Source organism: Pagrus pagrus (assembly GCF_965226575.1).
Source record: "Pagrus pagrus genome assembly, chromosome: 8".
Taxonomy (NCBI): Eukaryota; Metazoa; Chordata; class Actinopteri; order Spariformes; family Sparidae; genus Pagrus; species Pagrus pagrus.
In genome coordinates, this window is record NC_140192.1 from 7084443 (window position 1) to 7106690 (window position 22248).

A 22248-nucleotide genomic window follows, 5' to 3' on the forward strand; every position below is an offset into this window, starting at 1 on the left:
GGCGACCAAAGCTGGCTGTTTTTCACAGGAAGGGGAACAACCTCAGACAAAACCGGGTGTTATTTTAAGGAGACACGGGGCCGTTTCCAACAGTTCGGCTATTTTAAGCCACACCATGTTGTTTTCCCAGCCCAGACTGTAAACACAGCATTGTGACGAGAGAGAACTAGAAAATTGAACCTAAACAAATGTAAAATAGCAAATAAAGAAGCGTTAAATTATAATGTATCTGTAGTTTTTCAGAAACAAACTTTTACACACATTTATTTTTGGGGAATGGGTTGTTCTAGCTCCACGTGAAGCTAATCGTCGGTAGTGACGACGTTATTTTAAGGCAAACCATCATCTTTCTCTAAACCTAATCAAGCAGCTTTGGTAACTTTAGTTAGAAATTTTCACCGGGCGTTGCATGTTTGGAAAAGGTGACAAAATGCCAGCAGATGAGAAGAGGAGGAAAGCAGATGTAATGACGGCTTTTTTACTTTTTAAAACATTTTTCAGACTATGATTATTTGTTTGTTATGGAATGAGAAATCCTGTGTAAAGGTAAAAATCATCATACTTTGGTCCAAACGTGTCTCTCTCACATTTACTCTTTTACTTTGGCTTCCTTATTGTACGTATACTCATCCTCACCTCTGCCACTCTCACCTTCCTCTTTCTTTCTCAAGGCGCAGGAGCTTATCTTTTACTTTATTACACATCTCTTCTAATTAACAGTTTTAATGAACAAGGATGTCACATTAATGACACAGAGACTGGCAGTTAATGCTGCGTGACGGACACAAACTATGAGACACTTTATCCTTTGTGTGTGTGCGCATATGTGCCGTATAAACAGTTTGTTTGTGTGACTGAGAGTTACAAAGACAATTTTGCCTTTTTTAATTTAGTTTACAGTTATCAACAGCGAGAGCTGTAAAAAAAAAAAGTCAAGTCTGAATGCTGGTGGTGACAATGGATCCCCTGGGAAGAGGGTACACCAGGCGGTGAAGCAGCTCTGCAAAAAACTAAAACATTGCTGTAAGGCATTAACAGAGTGTAAAACTTATATTACTCAAATGGTTTTGCGTACAAGACACTGAGTTTCTGACAATTAGGTGTTACTGTAGGTGTTTTCATGGAAACAAGATCATCTTCTCAACAGATCCTTCTGGGAAAGTCCAAAAGGAGGTAAATGACATGCTGATATAATGTGAAAACCACAAAATAGTCTTCCCCCCATTCTCAGTGGATTTAAAGCTTTATATGACTTGTCCTGAAATGACTTATTGCAGATCGGAGATTGTAAATCAACAGCAATATATGTGCAATATAAGCCTGTATACCACGGACAAATACGACATGTGTATTCATTGTGAGGTCACACTGGTATCCACACAGTCCTGAGCTCCCAGTACAGCAGCGATAGAGGGATTACAGGCAAGGATCAGTGTTCAGCCAACACACAGGATGGATATGGACCAACACACAGGATGGATATGGAGGTCTGTGTTTCCGCTGCCCATCTAGTGCGAGATTTTCCTCTTTCAAATAAGCAATTTCCAGAAATACATGATTGTGGCGTGCGAGATCCGGTCGTCTGAGTGAAGTTCAGGGTTAACGCTTTCCTCCACCCTTTGCTCAGCGGCAGTCCAAATATTCCCCCCACATGTTAGACATTTAAAACATTACTGTCAGTCCAAGGTCTTACTGTACTTGAGGCTCACAAAGAATCCGGTTCACTGATTATTTCATGACACTACACTCCGATTAAATTTAACAGAAGGTCGACCTCCTCGCTATTGATGGGTTTTTATGAATTAGTCATCAAATTATGCAAACCTCTAAATGTTTTTTTTTTTTTATACCAAGTTGTACTTCTGCCAGGAAGTGAATTAAGGTTTGGGATTTATGATGATTATCAGTGATTTATATGCACGAGTTTGGGTATGAGTGTCTTGGAGTGCATACATTTAAGTGTGAGTGGGCACATTTGTATGTTCATCATGTGAATGAAAGGTGTAACGCTCATGCATATTCACCAAAGGTCTAGAAAAAGGTCCTGCCATGAAGGCGTTACACTTTGGAAGCAAATCAGTGTGACCACAAAGACACAGACTTATCACTTGTTTACATTTCCTCTCATGAGTAGAACAAGAACTGAAAACCTCTTCAATCTGTATGAACTGAAAATAAACAGCAAACTTTATGTCAGGAGTCAATCATTTCCTCCATATCAGCGATACCCAGACTATATTCTGTAAGTATTTCATTCTGTTGCGAGCACAAGACATTGCAGCGCTGAAGTTTTTATCATCCAAAATATATATTTTTTATTTACATTACCTTTCCTTTTTTTTCTTATCTCTGTATTTTCAGCTCCAGCTCAGTCGCTGACAAGAGACGTTCCCCTTCAACGTGAGTGGTTACATAAACATTTAATAATAAATCAATAGCGTCAAAATAGGAGGAGTGAGAGCAGCTTTCACAGCATCAGTATCACTGTCAGTTTAATCTCCCCGTTCCTTGAATGCGTACAAAACAGTCCAGTCCAATGGTAGCCTGAGGCTTCCCAACACTCCTAATCCCTAATCCAAGGTCTGGGGCAGATTAAGAGGAACCCTGGAGACTCCAGCCCTTCAGGGAGGCAGGGAGGGGATAAATGGATGATAGTGGGGGGTGTGGATAGAAAGGATGGACTAAAAGGATGGGAGGATAGTTGCAGGGGGAAGACAAATAAGTTTGATGTAGAGAGGAGATGGCAGGTTATGGGTGGGTTCAAGACAAGGTATTGAACATTAAAGCATCTTTTTGATGTGAGTAGATTCAAACAGAAGAAACTGATCAGAGAGAGAGAGAGAGAGAGAGAGAGAGAGAGATCTTCAGCATTGGGGGGCAGTCGATGGACATACGTTGCTTGACGCAGCTGACCTTACATATCATGAATTATAACCAGCACTTGTTGAGGTGAGAGGGAGACAGCAGGTTATCTGAAGATTGGCAGATCACCCTCTCTCCTCATCTGTCTGCCTCTCTGCTGGATGTTAGACACCCCCCTCTGCCTCCCCGCCCCCGCCCGCCCCGACGGCCACATTCACGTCTCTCTCTCTCCCTCTCCAAGGTACCTCCAGACAGTGGATGCGCGCCCCGGCTGGCAACTGCTGCTGCTCATAGTTGCTGCCTCTTTCTCTCTCTCTCTCTTTTTTCCCTCTCTCTCTCCTGGGTCTCCTCCCTCCCTCTCTCTCTCGCTCTCTCCCTCTCTCTCTCTCTCTCCCACACGGACGCGGCATACCTCCTCTTCACCAGCCACCGTGCGTGCCGGGGCTGACGCGAGTACCCGCATACAGAGTGCGGAGTGTCGTTGCGCGCATCCTCGGTTAATTTTCCTCCAGATAGCCTACATTTTTTTTTTCTCTCTCCTCCCCACTCTTCCTGACGCAGAAAAAAAGAAGAGTGGCTCCGGAGCTCTCTTTCATCATATGTGTAAGAGCACCCCCTCCACCGAGCCGTGTCTCTCATCTCAACAGGAAACTAGAGACAATTTTTGGAATATGGTACCTCTCCGTGGTAATGCCATGTGACAAGGCTTTTCATCATTTGGCATCTCTTCTCCCCTCTCAACCTCCAACAAAAGTCGCTGTGTTCCGCTGTTGGTGATATTCAAAGAGGGGCTGGCTGGAGGAGAAATATGTGTCTCTCTATATAAAAAAAGCTCCTGGTGAAAATGGAAGTTTTGGCCGTTGGCTTGGTCCGCTGAGGCTGCTGAGGCTGCTGCTGCTGCTGCTGGTTTGGTGATTGGTGCAGGAGGGGAACTGCGTCGCCAGGTCTGAAAGGCTGGGAATCACGGGTCATTTCTAAACAGGACCTGCTTTTCAAGATAACTAGGTTTTTCCCCTCACGTCATCGAATGGTTAAAGATGTATTCCCTCTAAATGAGCAGCGACATCCTCCAAGCCCCTCAGTTCGCCTTAACGCAGCGGCGTTTGGATGCGGGTTGTTTTCTCTGCGGCTCAGCGTCTCTCCGCTCGCCCAGAATATGATTTAACGTCGGGAGGGGGATTTCAACAGGGTACCTGTCTGTCTGTGACTACCCGGGAATCTCTTTACTTGTGTTTTTTTTTTTAGCCTCTACAGAGGAGCATCACACTCCAGCGTCAAGAGAAGAAAATCTCCAGGCAGATATTCACAGGGAATTTCCTTGACCGCCCTACAGATGGACTAAAGAAAAGAAGCTCCGGTTCTCTGGATTTTAACTCTGTTCGCTCTCACTCAGAGAGCTGTGGTTTTTCTCGGCTTTTTTTTTTTTTTGTTGGAGGGGGGGGGAAATATCTCTGGACAACATGAAAGTTATCTCGGCTATGTTGCTCGTCGCCGTTTTTTGGAGCCAGGAGTGGAAGTCGGCGCTCTCGGATTCAATCATCCACATCGGTGAGTTACTGCGCTTCTTCTTCTTCTTCTTTTTAACCCTCCTCTCTTCTAATTCGCGGCCACAATAAGGCTTCTGTGTGTGTGCGTGTCTCAGGGAAACAGACTGGAGGTTTCGGGCTCGATGTGCGCTGCGCTGCTTGAATCACAGCATTGCCGGTGATTTATTTGACGCCTCGTGGTATGAAATGGGCTTTTCTGTTCATGTAGATGACTGCATTCCCACTTGAAATGGCAGATTTCTTTTTTTTTGGGGGGGGGGAGCTCATCCACTTCTTATGACCGGAGATGTGTTATGCGCCAATATGGGCATCGTTGCAAAAATGAAGTTTGCACCTGAGTTGAGGGATTTATCGAGCATCGGATTGCTTTCGGTCTCATCAACAGGCATGTGCGTTGATCAATACAAGGCAAATGACTGCAAAGTAAAAGGCACTGCTCTTCCCCAGAACGTAAGGTCTAATAATGGCTGTGAGCGCACAGGATGCGCGAAAAAAAACAGGTGGTTTAGGATGGCGTGACGTTGCCCTACATGGCAGAGGGATTATCCTGGATGGCAGCAAATTTCCTACTTATAGATTTTCCTGGAGCACAATGGCATTACCACCTTACATCGTGAGCTTACTGCAGTGCCAGTGGAGAGAGAGAGAGAGAGAGAGAGAGAGAGAGAGAGAGAGAGAGAGAGAGAGAGAGAATGAAAAAAAAGCGTTTTTTTTTATGTCCCAACGTCTTTTCCGCCTTCCACCACCACCGGCAAAGTGTGGCACTGTTGTGTTGAGTGTGATTTCGACATCAGGGAGCGTATTCTTTCAGGCGATGTAGCAGCGCCTCCGGCTCCGGCAGAGAGAGAGAGAGAGAGAGAGGGGGGGGAGAGAGGAGGGGAGGGAAAGAGGGAGAGAGAGAGAGAGAGAAGGGGGGGACGCTGAAGAGCGTGTCTTGCAGGATGAGATGAGGACGCGAGGTGGTGGTGGGCACACATAATCGTTGCACAACTCGGTGGCCTCGAATGGGCGATGGACCAGAGAGAGCAGTGTGTAGGTGCGTGAGTGTGACGCGCAATCACGCACACGCACACACATACACACACACACACACACACACACACACACACACACACACACACACACACACCAGCAGAAAGATAAGCACCTGTCCACGGTGAACTGTTATTTGACCGCATTACGCACATGGCCAAGATCACATCCATATTTCAGCAGTCACACACTCACGCACACATGTAGCGCATTACAAACCCGCCACCGCGTCAGCCTGCCAAGGAAAGGGAGAGAGGACTGGCCTGTGTGATCCACTTAGGCCCTGGCCAGCTGATTTACAGAGCACACCCCACGCCAATTTTTAGCCACTACCTGGATGCACTTTTTTTGCCAAGAGCTGGATCAGCTTGAGGTCTTGTCTGGGCTCCACACCAAGCTGATGCTTCATATCAGACTTACAACAGCAGCATGGCCCAAATGAATGAGATTTACACAGGTCAAGGCAGTGAGCGCGTATTATCTAATTTGCAGACAATGGAAAAGGCAGTTGGTTTGCCCAATCGAATCAGGGTGAAACCTCCTCCTCGGAGAAACCAGCATGGTGCGAGTAATGAACTAATATTTCACATAACTTGATTTCTCTTTGAAGATATTCAAATCAGGTCGTGCAGAAGTTTTAGTGCAGTACAGTAGGAAGGCTGAGTACAGAAGCCTTACCCATACACACACGGTTGTAAGCTGTGGTTGTTGCCCTACGGGGGACGGCAGTATAATCCACTGGTTCGACAGATCACCCTGTGACTGGATGGTTTGATCCCAGCAGCAGCCACATGTTCTGCGAGTGTCTCCCAGCAAGACACTGAAACTTTACCTGACTCACTTTCTTTTGATTGTTAGCGATGAGACTAAACTCGCCTCGGTTGTGAGACAGTTTTAGGTTAACAAGACAGGGCTCCTCGGCTATGTAGGCTAACTGCGCTGAGGTTCTTGCGACTGAATCTGGGTCAAGGTTCTCTGTATGAACACCGGACGGCCTCTGATCTTCATTTCCAGGCCAACTGGGACTATATTGTAGATTTAGGACATTGCGTCTCACTGGCTCTGGGTTTTCGGTATCATGAAGTGGACCAATAGCATGTGCTTTGGTTTGGTTTTTGCTGCACTGGCTTGGTTCTTAACACCTGATTTATGGATTGCTTGCTCATTGTGTTGTAGCCTGTGAACCTTTTCCATAAATATGAATTTGTTTGATTTTTAAAATGACTCCTGGCTGATGATGCTGGCTAGCACAGAGACATTTATTGCAGACTAAGCTAGAATACATATTAAATGTTTATATGAAGCTCTGCTGTAAGTCTGCAACAGTAAAACAGCAGACCATTCATTAGCGCCCAGAAGAGCATTCAGATTGTATACTCAATAACAGCCAGAAATAGATACAGCCCCTCGATAGTATGCAGTGTTTGTGTTAATGAGTCCGTTTATATTTATATTCAGTGAGGATGGTAAACATGAAGATATATATATATACATTGTAGTTTACTGTATTGGACCAGTCAGTAGGGTGAAATTAGACTCTACAGACGTGGGATTAACAGAAGTAGACGCCCTCAAATCACCCCCAGTTTGCAACATAATCCATACAAATCCCAGATCCATGTCTGAGGAGCAAATTTAGTTACTTGGATAATGAGAAAACCCATCTATTCCACCTTGACCCCGGCAGTGGCAACCAGGGTTGTGAGTGGTTTCCAATTAGTACAACAGACAGGGAATGCAGTGTGGAAGTTTATTGGTTGGCTGAATGTGTTCCTGGTTAGTTACAGCTCCATTTAAGCAGTGTGTTATGGACTACTTCCCCCCCCCCTGCATAACAAGTGTATGTGCATGTCAGTCTTTGTATGTCAGTGTGTAAGCAGACAAAGGATCAGTGTGGGCGGTTGGTTGGTTGGTCGGTGTGGTTTTCCCCCCTCTCTCTCTCTCCCCCTCACCTTGTTTTCTAATCAATAGTTCATTTCCCTGCTAGCCACGAGTACTTTGAATCACAACAAAAGGTGATCACCCAAAAACAACAATACTTCTCGCTCACAATCCCCCCCCTCCCCTTATCCTCGCTTCTTCGGCAGACCTTGGAAACAACAGATAAAGCAGGCTGTGGATGCAGTTAACAAGTGCAGGAAAGAGTATGATGATACGCTATCATTGTTTCCTCACAGGAGGTGGTATTGTTTCAAGGAAGCAGGAGCCGCAATAACAATTCAGTGGTGACTGCCTCTTAAAAATTTTGCATTTTGCAAGCAGAGATAACTTTTATCCCTGAAGACCCTTCCTGCATCTTCTCTCCAGCTCACGCAATGCTGACCTGTGTGTGTGCATCGTATTGACTGCATGAGAAAGAAAAAAAAAAAAAAAAAAAAGTACTATACCCAGCAGCCGCATCACATTGACATGTCAGAAGTAATCCCTCTTTAATCTCTTTGTTGCTGCTAAAGATGGAATGAGAGGAAAGGAGGGAGAGATAGACGTGCAAAGAGAGGGAGAGAGATGTATATCAAAGGGAGAAAAGATGGAAGACGGAAAGTGAAAGAAGGAGAGAATCAAAGAGAGAGAGAAGGTGGACTTTGTGTTGTCATCATCTACCATTTTTTAGCGGCCTATGCTGCAAAAGCTGTGCCATCCCTTTAGAGAGTTGCCTTTATTTCCGTGATATTAACGGCAGTGACCGGCAGACGTTTCCATCTTGCACTGTCCGGGCATTAAATGTGATTGAGCTGCTGGGGAGCTGGCACCGCTGCCTCACCCGTCTCCCTCTCTCTCTCTCTCTCTCTCTCTCTCACTCTCTCTGTAATGATCAGCATGCAGAAGGAAGGGGGGAGTCCGCTTGCCTCTTGGCCCTCACTGCATCGTGTGCTGCATGGCAATGGTCTTCTGCTTTATGAGGGCGGCTCGTATGGATTCGGCACGTGCGTGTTAGAAAGCGAGAGAGAGAGAGAGAGAGAGACGAGCAGACAGACAGCGAGTGGAAGTGTGTGTTGGTTGTGTGTGTGTCCTTGATTAGTTACACTCAGAAAGTCACTGTGATTTATGCAGCCAGATTAAGTCCTCACTTTGGAGCCGCACTGGTTTTTTCGCCACACAGTGTGTCAGAGTGCATCCGCAGGCTCACCATGCATGCATAGATGAGGGAGCGAGCCCGCTTCACCCTGGTTTAAATCATGTATTGCTCATTGGCACACATCTCGCTGTCTCTCTCACGCATCCACGCGCCGCACTTATCCCAATCACCCAGATACAGTATATTAGATTTGTCCTGGCTGTACTTATGAGTGCTAATGCTTGGTCTGAGCCTGCAGTTTAATATCATTCATGGATGTTCACACGATTCAAATGCCAAGGGTATGGGATATTGAAATGAATATAAGATGGATACTTGCAGCATGACGTCTTTATCCAATAAAGCCACAAAGTACGTATCCCTCCATGGTTACGGTGTCTTCTTATTTCTCCTGGCTACATAACAGAAAAGTAGAAATTGAATGAACAAACACTTGATGAAGAGAAAGGAGGGACATTTTTTTTCACCCACAACAACGTGTCAACTGTGCAATCATGAATGGAAGAGAGGCTGAGCTGATTAAGCCTCATCTTTGTCACGTCACACCCTGCCCTGTCATTTCCTCGCAGTGTGGCCCTCAACAACGTGATGCGCCCATAGGCTCCGTCTACTGCCCTGTTACACCTGAAGACAGAGTAGCAGACCCATTAGGCTTCATTTATCTCGCAGAACACCATTAAATTTGGTCGGCACGCAGCGTGATTAGATGCATTAGACTACGCTTCATGTTAAAATGAAGCCATTGCTGAGTTTTGCAAGCAATTTTTGCAAATTAACTTAGGGCCAAGATTTTTGTTGAATCATTGATGGATTACTTTACATCAATTACTGTCAAAGAGTGATACTGAGTCAGGGAAGAATTGCTGAAAATCAGATTCAGGAGCTCTAACAGACCATGCTACTTCTCGTTAGACACATTAGAAACATTTAAGGCTGGTGGGCCTGCAGTTTTGTTTTATCGCTTGATATTTTTCTGTGTTCTCTCTCTCGCTTTGCCAAGATTTGCCTCCAAAACACACAACACGTGTGGTCGCAGAAATTGGCTGATGAGCGTGACATCAGACTAATTACCAAGGTCCACTGAGATCCATTTATTACAGCTCTAGCTCGTTTAGCGTTTACATTTCGACCCGCGATGTCTATGGTATCACAGATGACAGCTAATGTTATACGGCACAGATTGCAGGCTTTCGTAGTCGGTCTCCAAACTGTGGACGTTTTTAGAGCTGTGAAGAAAATGATTCACTCATGGACCACATAACTAACGATGCACAAAATTAGAACGCTAATTAGTTTTTAGAACATTTAATGAAGATTTTCCTCAAACGTATGCACAGTTTGTGTGTCTGTCAACACACGTACATTATAGAAATGCGTTTAATGGTCTATGTTTTGATCTCTGACAGTGGAGTCCTGCTGTGGACCAGGTGAGCTGTGGAGGACCCTCGTCATTTAGACGAAAGTGACAGAGAGAATGAAAAGTTGTGTTAATCCTTTGAAATGCCCAGTTCATTTAAGGTGATGAGGAAGGGATCAGACACAGGTTATTGGATCTTTGCAGTGTGTGCGTTTGTGTGTGTGGGTGTGTGGTAAGGAAGCTCTGTCCCTTAAAAGTGGTGATTGAAAGGAAAGGATTTCTGTCATTTTGATGGAAAAAGTTGAAAAGACCAAATGAGAAGTTGTCTTGATTTGTGTGGCGAGGGAAGAAAGGGGGGATAGACAGACAGAGGGGGAGATTTGTCCTGGCATGGCCTGGTTTTTCTTTCATTCTGGTGCTATTCTGGTCTTTCCCATGGAGAAGGATTTCTAAACATCTCAGTGTGTGTGAATGGCTGTTCCTGCCTGGTTTTGTCTGCGAGTTTCACAGCTGTCAACACCGCTTCCTCCTTTGAACTATCAACTTCTGTTTGTGCATGTGCGCGCACACGCGCATTTTAATCTGCAGCCATGCACCGATTTAGAAGGGCGGGGGCTCGGCAGTGTGTATTAAATGCTTCACATCCTTTGAATTATACATCTATGAGTCTTGACAGATGTGCTGGTCCGTGCGTTCTTCGACTGTGAAGATTTAGCACCTCACCTGTGCAGATGAACACTAGAGTTTTATGTGTGTGTGCGGATATGATTTATAGAGGTGTGTCTGGTTTGTTTGTGTTTCTGTGATACTTGAGACTGTTGTGCATCCTCTTGTGAAGGAAAGAGACAGACAGAAGCTCTGACGTCTGTACCTGGTCACTGAGGCAGAACCCTTAACCGGGCCACTGAGACACAGAGAAAGAGAGAATATATCTGTGTATTTCTGAAGTTGAGATGGACTGACAGGTAGCTGTGAGAAGAAGTATGATTGCCTGTCTGAGGTTGACTGCAGATGTAGGCGAGGAGAGACAGCCCAGCCCTGCCGAAGGTGCTTCATCTCGCTGCAGCAGTCAGTGAAGCAGGTAGAGCACACCAGATGGCCTGGTAAGGACTTGTACAACATAGGCCCTTGTTCCCGGATGATTGTATTGTGCGTTTGTGTTTATCCAGTCGACACACGCACAGTCAAACACGCTTAATGTCATCCGAGGACAAGAACCTTGTTCACCACAACAAGTGTCAGTTTGCTTTTTCTGTGGAGATTGACTCGAACCGCTTCTGTGAGCATGCGTGCAGATCAAACACACATATACACACACAAAGACATTTCCCGGTCTGTGTTTTGTTTGGTGACTGAAAGAAATGGATGGATGGCACCGTTTCAGGATGCATATTTACTGAGTTTCAGGATAATGTAACTGGTGAACCCTGGAATGAATCCAGAAATGCTTTCCATGTTCTAGAAAAGGTTACATCCAGGGCTTTAAGTGCTTCTGAACAATGCTACCTAAAGCCATTTTGCAGCTGCTCTTATATGTTACTGTGGTTGCGTGATGTGAGACATTTCACACTATGCACAGCTCTCTCGCCAATCATACTGTCTCACACTGAGGAATTAATCATACCTTTCTGCAATTTTTATTCAAAAAATGAGGAAAATACACATATGAGCAGAAATAAATTCAGTAGAGTAACACCATGGTCCACTTTTAATGCAGTGGGTCTTTTTTGGGAGGAATGCTTGGTGTGCATTAGGTCTGCAGTATGTAATCATGCTAATGATGAAGAAGCTTCAAAGGAAAACAGTTCTTTTCACGGACTAAGCACTAGCATGACTGTCTAATGTGTCTGCATATTTGTCTTATTTAAGGCTCGTGTTGTATGCACTCATACGTGGGTGTAAGTGTCCTTGTACTGTATGGTGTTCAGCCATCCTGTACTTCCTACATTCTTGCAGTCGAGTGAATTTACAGCTGCCCTCTCCTCCCTGACTCTCTTTTCCTTTCATGGTCTTGTTCGTGTCTCTCTGCCGACACAAATGCTGTTTTAGTCTTCCAGCAATCTGCACTTTGTCTCACTGGGGCAGAAGGTGCCCTGGATGCGCATAAAATATGTTTTTGTGTACATACTGTACTTGTGTGAGCACCTCGGGCGTGCCTGTGTGCGAGCATGTTCATGCATTAAGCAGTGTGCACACTGCCTGAACTTGCATGCGTATCAAAGTGCTCGTTTGCATGTACATGTACATCTCCGGACTGCATCCTGTGTCTATGGGAACATGCCATCGTGGCTGGGTGTGTATATTTGCGTGTCTTCATGCATGTGTGTGTGTGTGTGAGTGCCAGCTTACTTTGCTGGCATTGCCTCTCTCTCTCTCCTTTGAATTATTTCCTCTACAATCGTGGCCAGGCTGCTTTTCATAGCACTATAAAACACAGAGAGCATGGCGCTGGCACGTTTGTTCCGCTCTGTGCACACATGCACATAAACCACAGCATTCGCGCTTACACATACACACAAATGTGCACACAGAGCAACCACGCAGTCACAAAACAGTATGCACACTAACACACACGTACAACACTTTTAAATTCAAGGAACATTGCCTTTATTGTTTTTCCTTGCTTTGTTCATTCTTGAATAAGCACATCGACGGTTGGCTGTGAACTTGGTTGTACTACAGCCTTTCAAATATGAGTGCATTCCAGTCTATATACACACTAAAGATATTATATTAAATATTTATTTTGTCATTGTTGTCAAATCCATGGCCCCTGTGTCTCAACAGCTTTACTGTCTTTATTAATTATACCACAAATCATGTGTTGTTTACTCAGTGAGGTTTACAGAACAACAGGTTTGCAGTCTGTAATCACATCACACCTTAGGTGCTAATTTTCACAACACCTCCATGACCCTCTTCATATATAAGTTTTTCCGCAAAGGGTGGCAAAAATATAGGGATTTCTCTAAGATACATTGAAAAAAAAGAGAAAAAGAAATCAACATTCATCCACCATTTCATAATCATGCTTTACCAATAAAAGTTTTACTTTTGATAAGCATTTACAGTGGCTACGGGCCTCATTACAGAGGAAAGTGTCCTAACTGCTTGCCTGATTTTAACTTCAGTTTTAAAGACGGGAAAAATCTTATCTGTATATTAAAGAAGCAATTCCTAAACTCATGGCTGTGTCCAATCCCATCTCTGACGTTGCATTTTAACTTAAGAAATCCCAACTAATCCTACAATCAGTTCTTCATTTGGCACTCGTCCTGCACACGAGACTGCTTGTGTCCTTAACAATGGCGGTCTCACTTCACTTGTCACTGGTGAGCTCGATTTTAGCTTCAATGAGTCAGAGGCAGTGTCAGTGGAGGAGAAGATAAATACCCATTTATAAATACACATTTTAAGCTATCAGGCTAACATTATTGTTAGCTTCTCCAACTGGCTTTCCATTCTCTTGTCATAGATAGAACTTGTCACCTTGCTTGAGTTATTTTTGAATATATTGTCAAGTATTGTTGAAATGATAGCTTTCCTGAGTTAACACTGTATCCAACCACTGCAACACTCGCGATAAAAACCACCTGCTATATGAAGGCCTGCGAACACACGATCAGAGTAAAACCATAACACACACAGATTAAATGAATTCAAATTGAACATAGCTCCAGATGTATTGCACTCCTGTACCTAGTCTGTACTTGCTTTGGTTTGGCTTTACGTCCCCTGCGGTCACTTTTGATATGGTAAATCACTGAACATGTGTGCATGTGTTCTTCCACTTGTTGAATATAGGTCATTTAATTTCTTTCCACCACCAAGTGCATTTCCATTCCCTTTCTCCTCATTTGCCCCTCATCATTTCCCTGTTCTCCCTCCTTTCATTGCTCCCCTCTCTCTCTCTCTCTCTCTTTTGTCTCTACCTCCCCCATTGATGTTTAATATGCTGTCAGTGATTACAGAAACATGCATCGGAACCGAGAGGTGTTAAACACTTTGATTATCACTGTCGTGGAATCGCAATGTGCCGTTTGCTTGTTTTGTCTGACACACTTGGCAACACGTCACAAAGCTGCCTGTGTGTGCCCATCTGGATCGTAGCTTTCAATCTAGTCCTCCTTTTGAGTCTGAAAATCAACCAATTGAGTGAGAGAGATCAGTAAGTGCCGACATTTGCATATGGTGTGCATTATGGATTTTAAAAAAATCCCTCCTCGCCGTACAGATACCGAGGAACCGACCACTTTTGTTCTTGCCCATGTTAATAATTAATGGCTGCAACTGCTTATCCTGCCTACAATATTAGATTACCGTGGTTAGCCACTAATGCTAACCTGAATAAACTGTGATTCAGCCTCTAAAAGCAGAAGTGAGAGAAAAGATGAGAGCTTAATAGAGGCTATGTTATGCACAGCCTCCTTCTGCCCTGTTAATGTAATGTGTTGTACCGCGCAACAGATTCAACTAAACCAATTGTGCGTTAGTCATGGTCGGGGTGGCCTGACTCACAGACCGCAGCCTCCCTCTACAGCTGTAACCCTCATTAAATGACCCACTGCAGCCAAAGTGTAACTCAATATCTGGAACACACTCGCGCTTGTATTTGTTGTCTTCAACCCTTCTGAAGGGAAGAAATGCGTTAAATAAATGAGTTAAGTACGATCAAACATGTGGAATCTGCTCGTCAAACATAAATCAAGAAGCACTGCTCGTGGTCCAAAACTGATGCAATAGAATAAGCTTCAAGTGCATTACAAATGAACAGTGTATCCCTTGTTCTTTATTTCACACTTCCACCCCCCACCTCCAGGTTATGAAGGCTCAGCGTGAACACTCCTGGTGAGGGGACGATATATTTCTCCACATGTTTACTACAGTCAGACTTCCTCTATGTGCATCCATGCAGATCAGCACACTGTAGACTGCAACAACACAGATCCTGAGGCTAAAAAGCTGTACCGTGGAATGATTTATGCGGCCGCTACATGCAGTGCAAACAACATTAGGTATAATAAATATGGTAGACAGACAGTAACAGCAGGGGGCTAGAATTGACTGTTTTGGCCATTCAAACAGCGCTACGTGATGAGAATGTGATGTTGGTTTTACTGTAACGCTGCAGATCCCGTTGTAGGTGTATGCTTGTTTGTATACGTACAGTAGAGGCATGTCTCAGAAGTGTGATTTGCAGCTAATCATCTGTAACAGGCACTTTTGGGACATTAGCATACAACAATATTTTACAAGTATTGTCCCACTCTCTTGTGAGTGTAGCTCTTATTAAATCTCGAGGCGCTTGTCTCTCAGCTGCCCCCAATGTGACATAATTCACAGGTTTATAATAGCTTACAAATCTGTATCCAAAGAGTTAAAGCTTCATTGTTATTTCCAGTACAGGCATGAATTGCGTCGGGGACCGGTAGCAAGGAGGATAGCATATTGATTATGGCTGCTTTTTTCTGTGCTGATTACACAGTCACTGTAATAGTTACAGCATCCAGATAAAAGGGGTTGAATGTTAGGTACTGTAGGTGGGTCCTGGGTAATGATTTGCTGTTTTATGTGTGGTGTGCCTTGATCCTTAGCAAACAGCTCGTGTTGTAGACATTAGGGGTGGAACGATTCTGACACCCAGACCAAAGCCGCGATGAAAACGTCTGCAGTCTCAAGCATTGTGTCACAATCCATTAACATCTGACTTCTCCAAAATGTTTCGATGCAATAAGTGCATTAAAAAGAACTCCTCATAGTTTCCTCTAGTGTTGTTAACACAATAAAACATAACATCCAGTGGTAGTGTCAATATTCTGCAGGATTCAGTGCTGTTCATTTATTTTTTAAACCTCATTTTCCAATAATTTTCCAACAAAAATTGTGGCGGTACTGGCAGTAAACTACTTACAGCCCAAGCCCAACCTGCATACAAACATGAACAAAAAACAAATCTAGAGGGGATGCTCAATGTCCGCTACTTGGACAATAAACCAATAAACAAATGCCTCTTCAGGTTATAATCAAACTAAAATGTGCTCCTACAAGCCCTATTGAAATAAAATGTCAAGACTGAAGGGTGTATGGGGACTCGGGTTTCAAGGGGTTCAAGAATGACCACAGTTTGCCTCGCTAGAACGACGCGGGGCAGCCAAGAAAACACGATAGGGCCGAAACAGACCAGAGTTTCTGGCCGGCAATCTAATGGGACGAGGTTCACAGTGAGTCAGGGACAGATTCAGAATGAGTGTGAGAGCCACCTGGGTGCCTCCCTCCCTCTTTTAAGCCTTCACAAAAGGGTTGGCTGGGAGGGGAATGCCCCAAGCTGCCTCCACTCCTCAATCAGGAGTCTCCCCACCCTGCGCACAGGTGATCTGAAAAGAAAGATAGTTAGTCTTAAACAATGGGACTGCTACAGAATTACATTTAGACTGTAACATTTCTCATAGAGCATGTTAGTATTGCTGTATAACAGTGTTATATTTGCACAGCTCGCTGGCAGCAAACATCATACCGTGAGTATTGGACTACAAGAGACAAGACAGTTGCAAAGGTAGAGTCATATAAAGCTTTGAGTGGGTTGATTGGGTCCTGAAGATGTGCTTACAGCAGTTGCGCGTGGCCTGTGTCGATGGGGCCCAATGTGATGTTTCTTCATGGGGCCCACAATCCCTGACGGCGCCCCTGCTTCAGAGTACCGCTGAGTACACCCAGTACTCCTTGGAACAGCATCATTAGGACCTCTCTGGCTGCGGACGACCCTCTGGGCTGTCATTCTTTCACTCCCCTATCTTCTTAACTTGTTTTTCCTTTCCTCCACTGTCTCAGCGTCTCTTCTTTGTACGCCACTCCTGCCCACACATACACTGTCTTCACTCCACGGTCTTTAAACGTCTGCTGACCTACAATCAAACGAGAATTTACATCTCTGTTTTTTTTTTCCCTCTAATCAAGCGTACGTTCTGCTCCTTTTTTACTTGGTCTTTTTTTTGTTGTTCTCTGTGAATATCTGAATCATTTTGTACTTGTTACTAGCTTCATACATGCATAGTGTTATTCAGTGAGAAATTTTCATAGCAACACTCATATATGTAGTATAGAGAATAAAATTCTGCTCTGCAAGTAGAGTCAGAGTACTGTAATTGCCTTCACTGAATCTCTATATTATGTGTGTGTTTATGACTACAGCTTGGGAAAAAAAAATATATATATATATACACACAATGATTGGATTAGGCTCCTTGGATTCTTCTCCTGCTTCAAGCTGCCAGTTAAAATGCTTTAACTTGCAGTCTCAGTCTACTTTTCCCCTGTCTGTCTTCATTTGGCATAGTTTAGTTTGAGTAAGAGTGTCAATATGGAGTAAATATAGATCTTTCTTTTGGCTTTTATTCACTTTAAACTGAATGTAGGTTTCAATACAGACACAGTCACCTTTTTCTATTCCTCACGCTTCGTAATAACCTGCTGCCTGCTATTCAGAGCAGATGTTTGTGGGCAAGCAACTCTTTGATTGTCGTACAGGTTTCTTTATGTAAGATGTGAGAGGTCATAAAAACGAAAGGTTTACAGTTTGTTTGGCTAAGTGAGTGTTTAGTGAACTAAATTATCCACCATTGATAACTTTAGCAGCAGCACACTGATATAGAAATGCTGAAAACTGTTGCCATCCTCATCATCGCCATTTTCTTTAAAAAAGAGCAGGACTGCTGTAACATTTTTGCGCTGTTGTAAATCTCTTTAAATCTTTTTAATGACATTTTCACTTGTCGTGGGAGGTAAAGCCCAGGTGTGAGTTATAACGTTAACAATGCCTCAGATTTCTTTAAGTTGTCGCGGAAGCCACACCAATACCCCATATAAACATTGTAACACAAAAATAAATGCTACAAAATAAAATACTTTGGGAAATAACACTATGTAAGATTTACTTGAAACAATTACAACAATGTAATGTACAACATACGAAGCAAATAGTTCAACATTTTAATGAAATGAGATGCAAAAGTGAAAGATAAAAACAAGAAACGTAACCATGTGCATACAGTAGTTCAGTTCTTTTCCTCATTTCTATATTTAACTCATTTTGATGCATTTACTTATTTGTACTGCCCCTTTTATTTTCCCCATTTCTCTGCCTCCTGGGCCTCCAGCTCGTCCTTGGTCATGCATATAGTCCTAATAAAATGAGAAATTATAGGATACCTCTGGGTCGCTTTGCTTTTGTTTTATGACTTCAGGGAACACTGTGTACTTCAGGCACTGTGTTGTGTGACACAGATAGGACCCTTGAAACATGCACCAAGTAAAATCACCACTAATGCATTTGGGGCACCATAATGTAAGTCAGAAGGCAGTGGTCAGATGAGTATAATTGGAAACTATTTTGCTTACCCTCTTCACCCTTCAGAGCACATCACGGCGAGAAGGAGAGAGAGCGTGCGCTTACCTTTGTCATTTATAACCATTATTCACTTGACTGAAAATATCTCTTTTTCGGTATTAAATAAAAAGAATTAGAACTGGGTACTGGTAATCCTTATGCAAATGTCTTATTCAATTACACTGTGGTCCTGAACATAAGTCTTGTAGCTAAATCTTAAAAAGTTAAGCTGCAAATCCTCTTTAGTCTGAAGGTCCCAGCTCTAATCGTCAGGATATTGTTGTTTTTGGTCCCATAATTCCACTGATTTCCGGTGACCTGTGTGTGTGCGTCAGAGCAGGAGAGAGAATAAGTGGGCGTTATTTAAAAAAATAAAAAATAAATAGTGTGTATGCATATAAATGCTTACAAGTAAAGGTCACACTGATTTGTGTTGCATTCCCAAATTGTCTATCTGTCATTATTAAAAAAATATCGTGCTCTCTCTCTCTCTCTTGCACACACACACACACACACACACACACACACACACACACACACACACACACACACACACACACACACACACATTTAAGGGAGTTAGCAAAGCTTAGAACAGGACATGCACGATAGGACGATGCTGTAATTCAGGAACGGTTTAGTGGTGAAAGGGAGAGCAAGAGTGGATTAGTATGTATTTTGTCTCTCCAAGGCAGCAAGAGTCCAAAGTCAACATACAGCGACTCCAACTTGACCTTCGATAACAAAACAGAGCTGTGAAAACATGGCACGTCCACATGCTAACTACTTCTTACTGATGTTCGTACTGTAGCGACGGTATGAACAATTTTGCGTCCAGTGTCACAGATTTGTGTTCTGCTCAATTGCATTAAAGTGCATGTGTAATACATTATGTCAACGAAGTCTTCCCTGCTTTATCGTGACATCAAGTTAACACAATCTATACCGGAGTAATACATTAAGGATTACTACGGCATTATGGAAACAGTTAATCTTGCAGAGTGAAATTTGATGTGCGTCTCACAAATTCCAATATTTGAAACTAATGTAATAAAAGTGGTGAAAAAAACCAACTCGCATGGGTTTTTGATGAGTTGAACTGGAATCTGTAATGAGCAGTAGTGCGTATTGCGTGTGTCTGTATGAATATGCGTATCATATGTACAATATGCACCAGAAGCGGTAGATGTAAGCAGTCAGCTGTTCAGGCTCACATACACAGACGCACACAGACACTCCTCCTCTATGTCCTGTCTGGCTGTGCAGCTCAGCAGAGAAACAGAATATGAGAACAGACAGTCTTATTTTTCCATCTCCATGCAGTTGCCGAGGGTTATGCACACTGGACAGCCATCTAACCCCAGCGCATTACGGTGCAGTCAAACCAAATCAGCCGTGTGTGCATGCACTCATACTGTATGTGTGAGTACTATAAGGGTCACCTCGGTGCACGCCGCTCGGTACAGTATCTTTAAATGTAGGTGCACTGGCATGTCTTGACATACCGTCGGTGAATTTTAAAGCTACGGCGAGGTCATGTGAAAGTGTACGGTACGTTTCTGTGCGTGTGTGGGTGTGTTTATGAGTGCACATTGAGCCTATGTCTGTGAAATATATGCAGCATTCAGGGGAAAAATGTGTAATGTGTAATGGGCCTTGGTCTCCTAAGGGGAGAAATTACAGCACTGTTGAAATGTAGCCCTTACTAGAGAGAAACAGTTGTAGCAAGAGGTTGCACGAAATGTGAAAAGTGAGCCAACATTATGGGTTCCAGTGGGAAGTGGCTAAACAGCAGCTAATTATGCAGTCTGCTCATTGGAAGTAATGTTGTAAAGCTCCCATCCCATTTTTTTGTATTTGCCCTCATTCAGATTTCTTTTAAGTTGTCAGAGCGATGTTGAGGCAGCAGCTTAAACTTGGCAAATTTTCATTTTGATGGGGATTAACGGTCAACAGTATGGATGACCTCTTTTATCTCAGGTTATGCTGTAAGGCAGAGAATGCAGACATAAGTAATAAGGACTGTTGTCATCTCGACCATAAGCTGTGGCTCCTGACTGATGTGGTCTATGGGATTGTTCAGGAACATAGAACGAGATTAGAAATGCTTAATACTGATGCACACTCTATTTAGTTAATAACTACAGACTCGGTTACCTATAAAGCAGGGAATCTCTCTCTGTCCGTCTGTCTGTTAGTCACACATCTCGGGAACCGTTCATCCGATCTACTTCACACTTAGCATGTGTGTTGCTGAGGACCAAAGGACATGCAGTTCTGAATTTGGTGCACACGACATGTTAAATGAACTACGAAGACAGCAACGAGGGCATGGCTTCATGGCTCTGTAGGCTGAAGCTGCACTCACATGTGATCCCTCTCAGATAGATTTAATGAGGATGCAGACGTAAACAAAATAGTGATCGATGTGGTGCTTCAACTTGCTGTAGTAATGTGTTGCAGTGAGAATAAACAAAAGCACATCGTTAAGCAGGTCTGGATGAGAGTGGAGACACGGTCAACATGGGTTTTCTTTTTTTCAGCAAGAACTGAAGCTGAGATTTTAAGTTTCTGTTGACAGTAGTATGCTAGCTAACATTAGCCTCGAGGGCTAGGATCTCTGTCGTTGATTGGCAGCACCGTCAGCTGCTTAGGGATGCCTCTCTCAATGGTTGTGTTGTGGTCTGGCTCATAATGTATCGATGTAATCATCTCGTTTTTAAATCATCAATATCAAACATGTTTGATGTTATCGGGGTGACTCTGTGAGCAGTTTAGCTTAAGACTGAATCTGTAAACCCCTCACATTCTCAGATAATCTGATGAACACTGGTACCTGCATTACAGCTGGACAGCTTAAAGGAAGATCCTGAACATTTTAAAAGACTGCCAGGTAGTAAAATGTGATAATCACTACTAGGCTTACAGGCATTGTGAACTTGCACCGATGTGCTGATCAAGCTGATCATTGCATCTAACGCACACACTCAAAGTAATGCTTCCTGCGATGAAACAGCTGCACGTTTTTAGAATACAAGCCTTGGGCCAAGTGGTATTTATGGTGATTCTGTCAGCTCAGTACTGCTTCTCTGTATTTCAGGCATTACTGCATGTGACAGCAGAAGGCTAGGTGCAGATTTTTAATAACAAGGATAAATGCTAAAACAATGCCACCGCATCCAGTACAGGAGAAAAAAGGGAAAAAGAGATTCTTGTGAAGTTATTTTCTCTTACAGTGTTTTATGCAGAAATGCACATTTAGTAACAGCTGCCATGTTAAAGCAGGAGATATTGAGAGGATTTTGTTGATTTAGTAGTTAGTGCCTAGTGGGAGAAAGATGTCCTTGACAGCCAGAAATGAGTACATATTATGCACTTTATTCCAAGGAGCAACGGCATGTTTGTGCTGTGGCCTTAAGACATATGGTTGGATGTTTCTGGTTTATCTGCATGCTTTTTTGGGTTGTTATGCAATGGATAGTGACTGTAGTCTGAGGGGAATGCCTTTGGCAGAGTGAGACAGGAGTGGTAGAGAACGAGCTCTTTCAGCACCGCTATCTTACATCGGTGGAGCTGGGCTCCAGCCTCTGCCAGCTGCCTTGGGTGGAAATATTCAGCATAGCAATGATAAGCAGTCCCTCTTTCACATAATGCCAGCTTTTGTGAGGTTCTGCTCTACGGCACCGCTATGCCGAAATATTTTGTTGCGGAGGATACTTATAGGTCATTTCATGGTTTAACTGTGATCTATGTTGGGTTAGCACGGGTTTACTTTCAGAGCTGGTGATGCAGAGGGTGCCATGACCTTTTTTGGGGGGGAAAACATGTAAATACGTTCCTAATGTGTAAAAGCTACCCACAACTCACCACTCCATGGCCTCCGAGCATAATATATAATATATTTATGACTTAATTACGTTGACTAACTACTTCTGTAAGTCTAAATGTAATGCAACTCCTTTATTATAATTTTCATACAGCCTAATGGCAT

General features: G+C 43.5%; 1 protein-coding gene across 3 annotated transcripts in view; it reads left to right on the top strand.

The window, feature by feature from the left end:
- Positions 1 to 3161: 3161 nt before the first annotated feature.
- Positions 3162 to 22248, top strand: part of grid2 (glutamate receptor, ionotropic, delta 2) — a 476444-nt gene continuing 457357 nt past the window's right edge. For 2 of the 3 annotated variants that reach the window (XM_084359835.1, XM_084359836.1), the window contains exon 1: positions 3162 to 4410. In XM_084359835.1, the coding sequence (XP_084215961.1) occupies positions 4323 to 4410 (88 nt within the window). In that variant the 5' untranslated portion in view covers positions 3162 to 4322. The remainder of the gene's footprint in view (positions 4411 to 22248) is intronic. The other variant, XM_084359834.1, reaches the window with a different exon arrangement.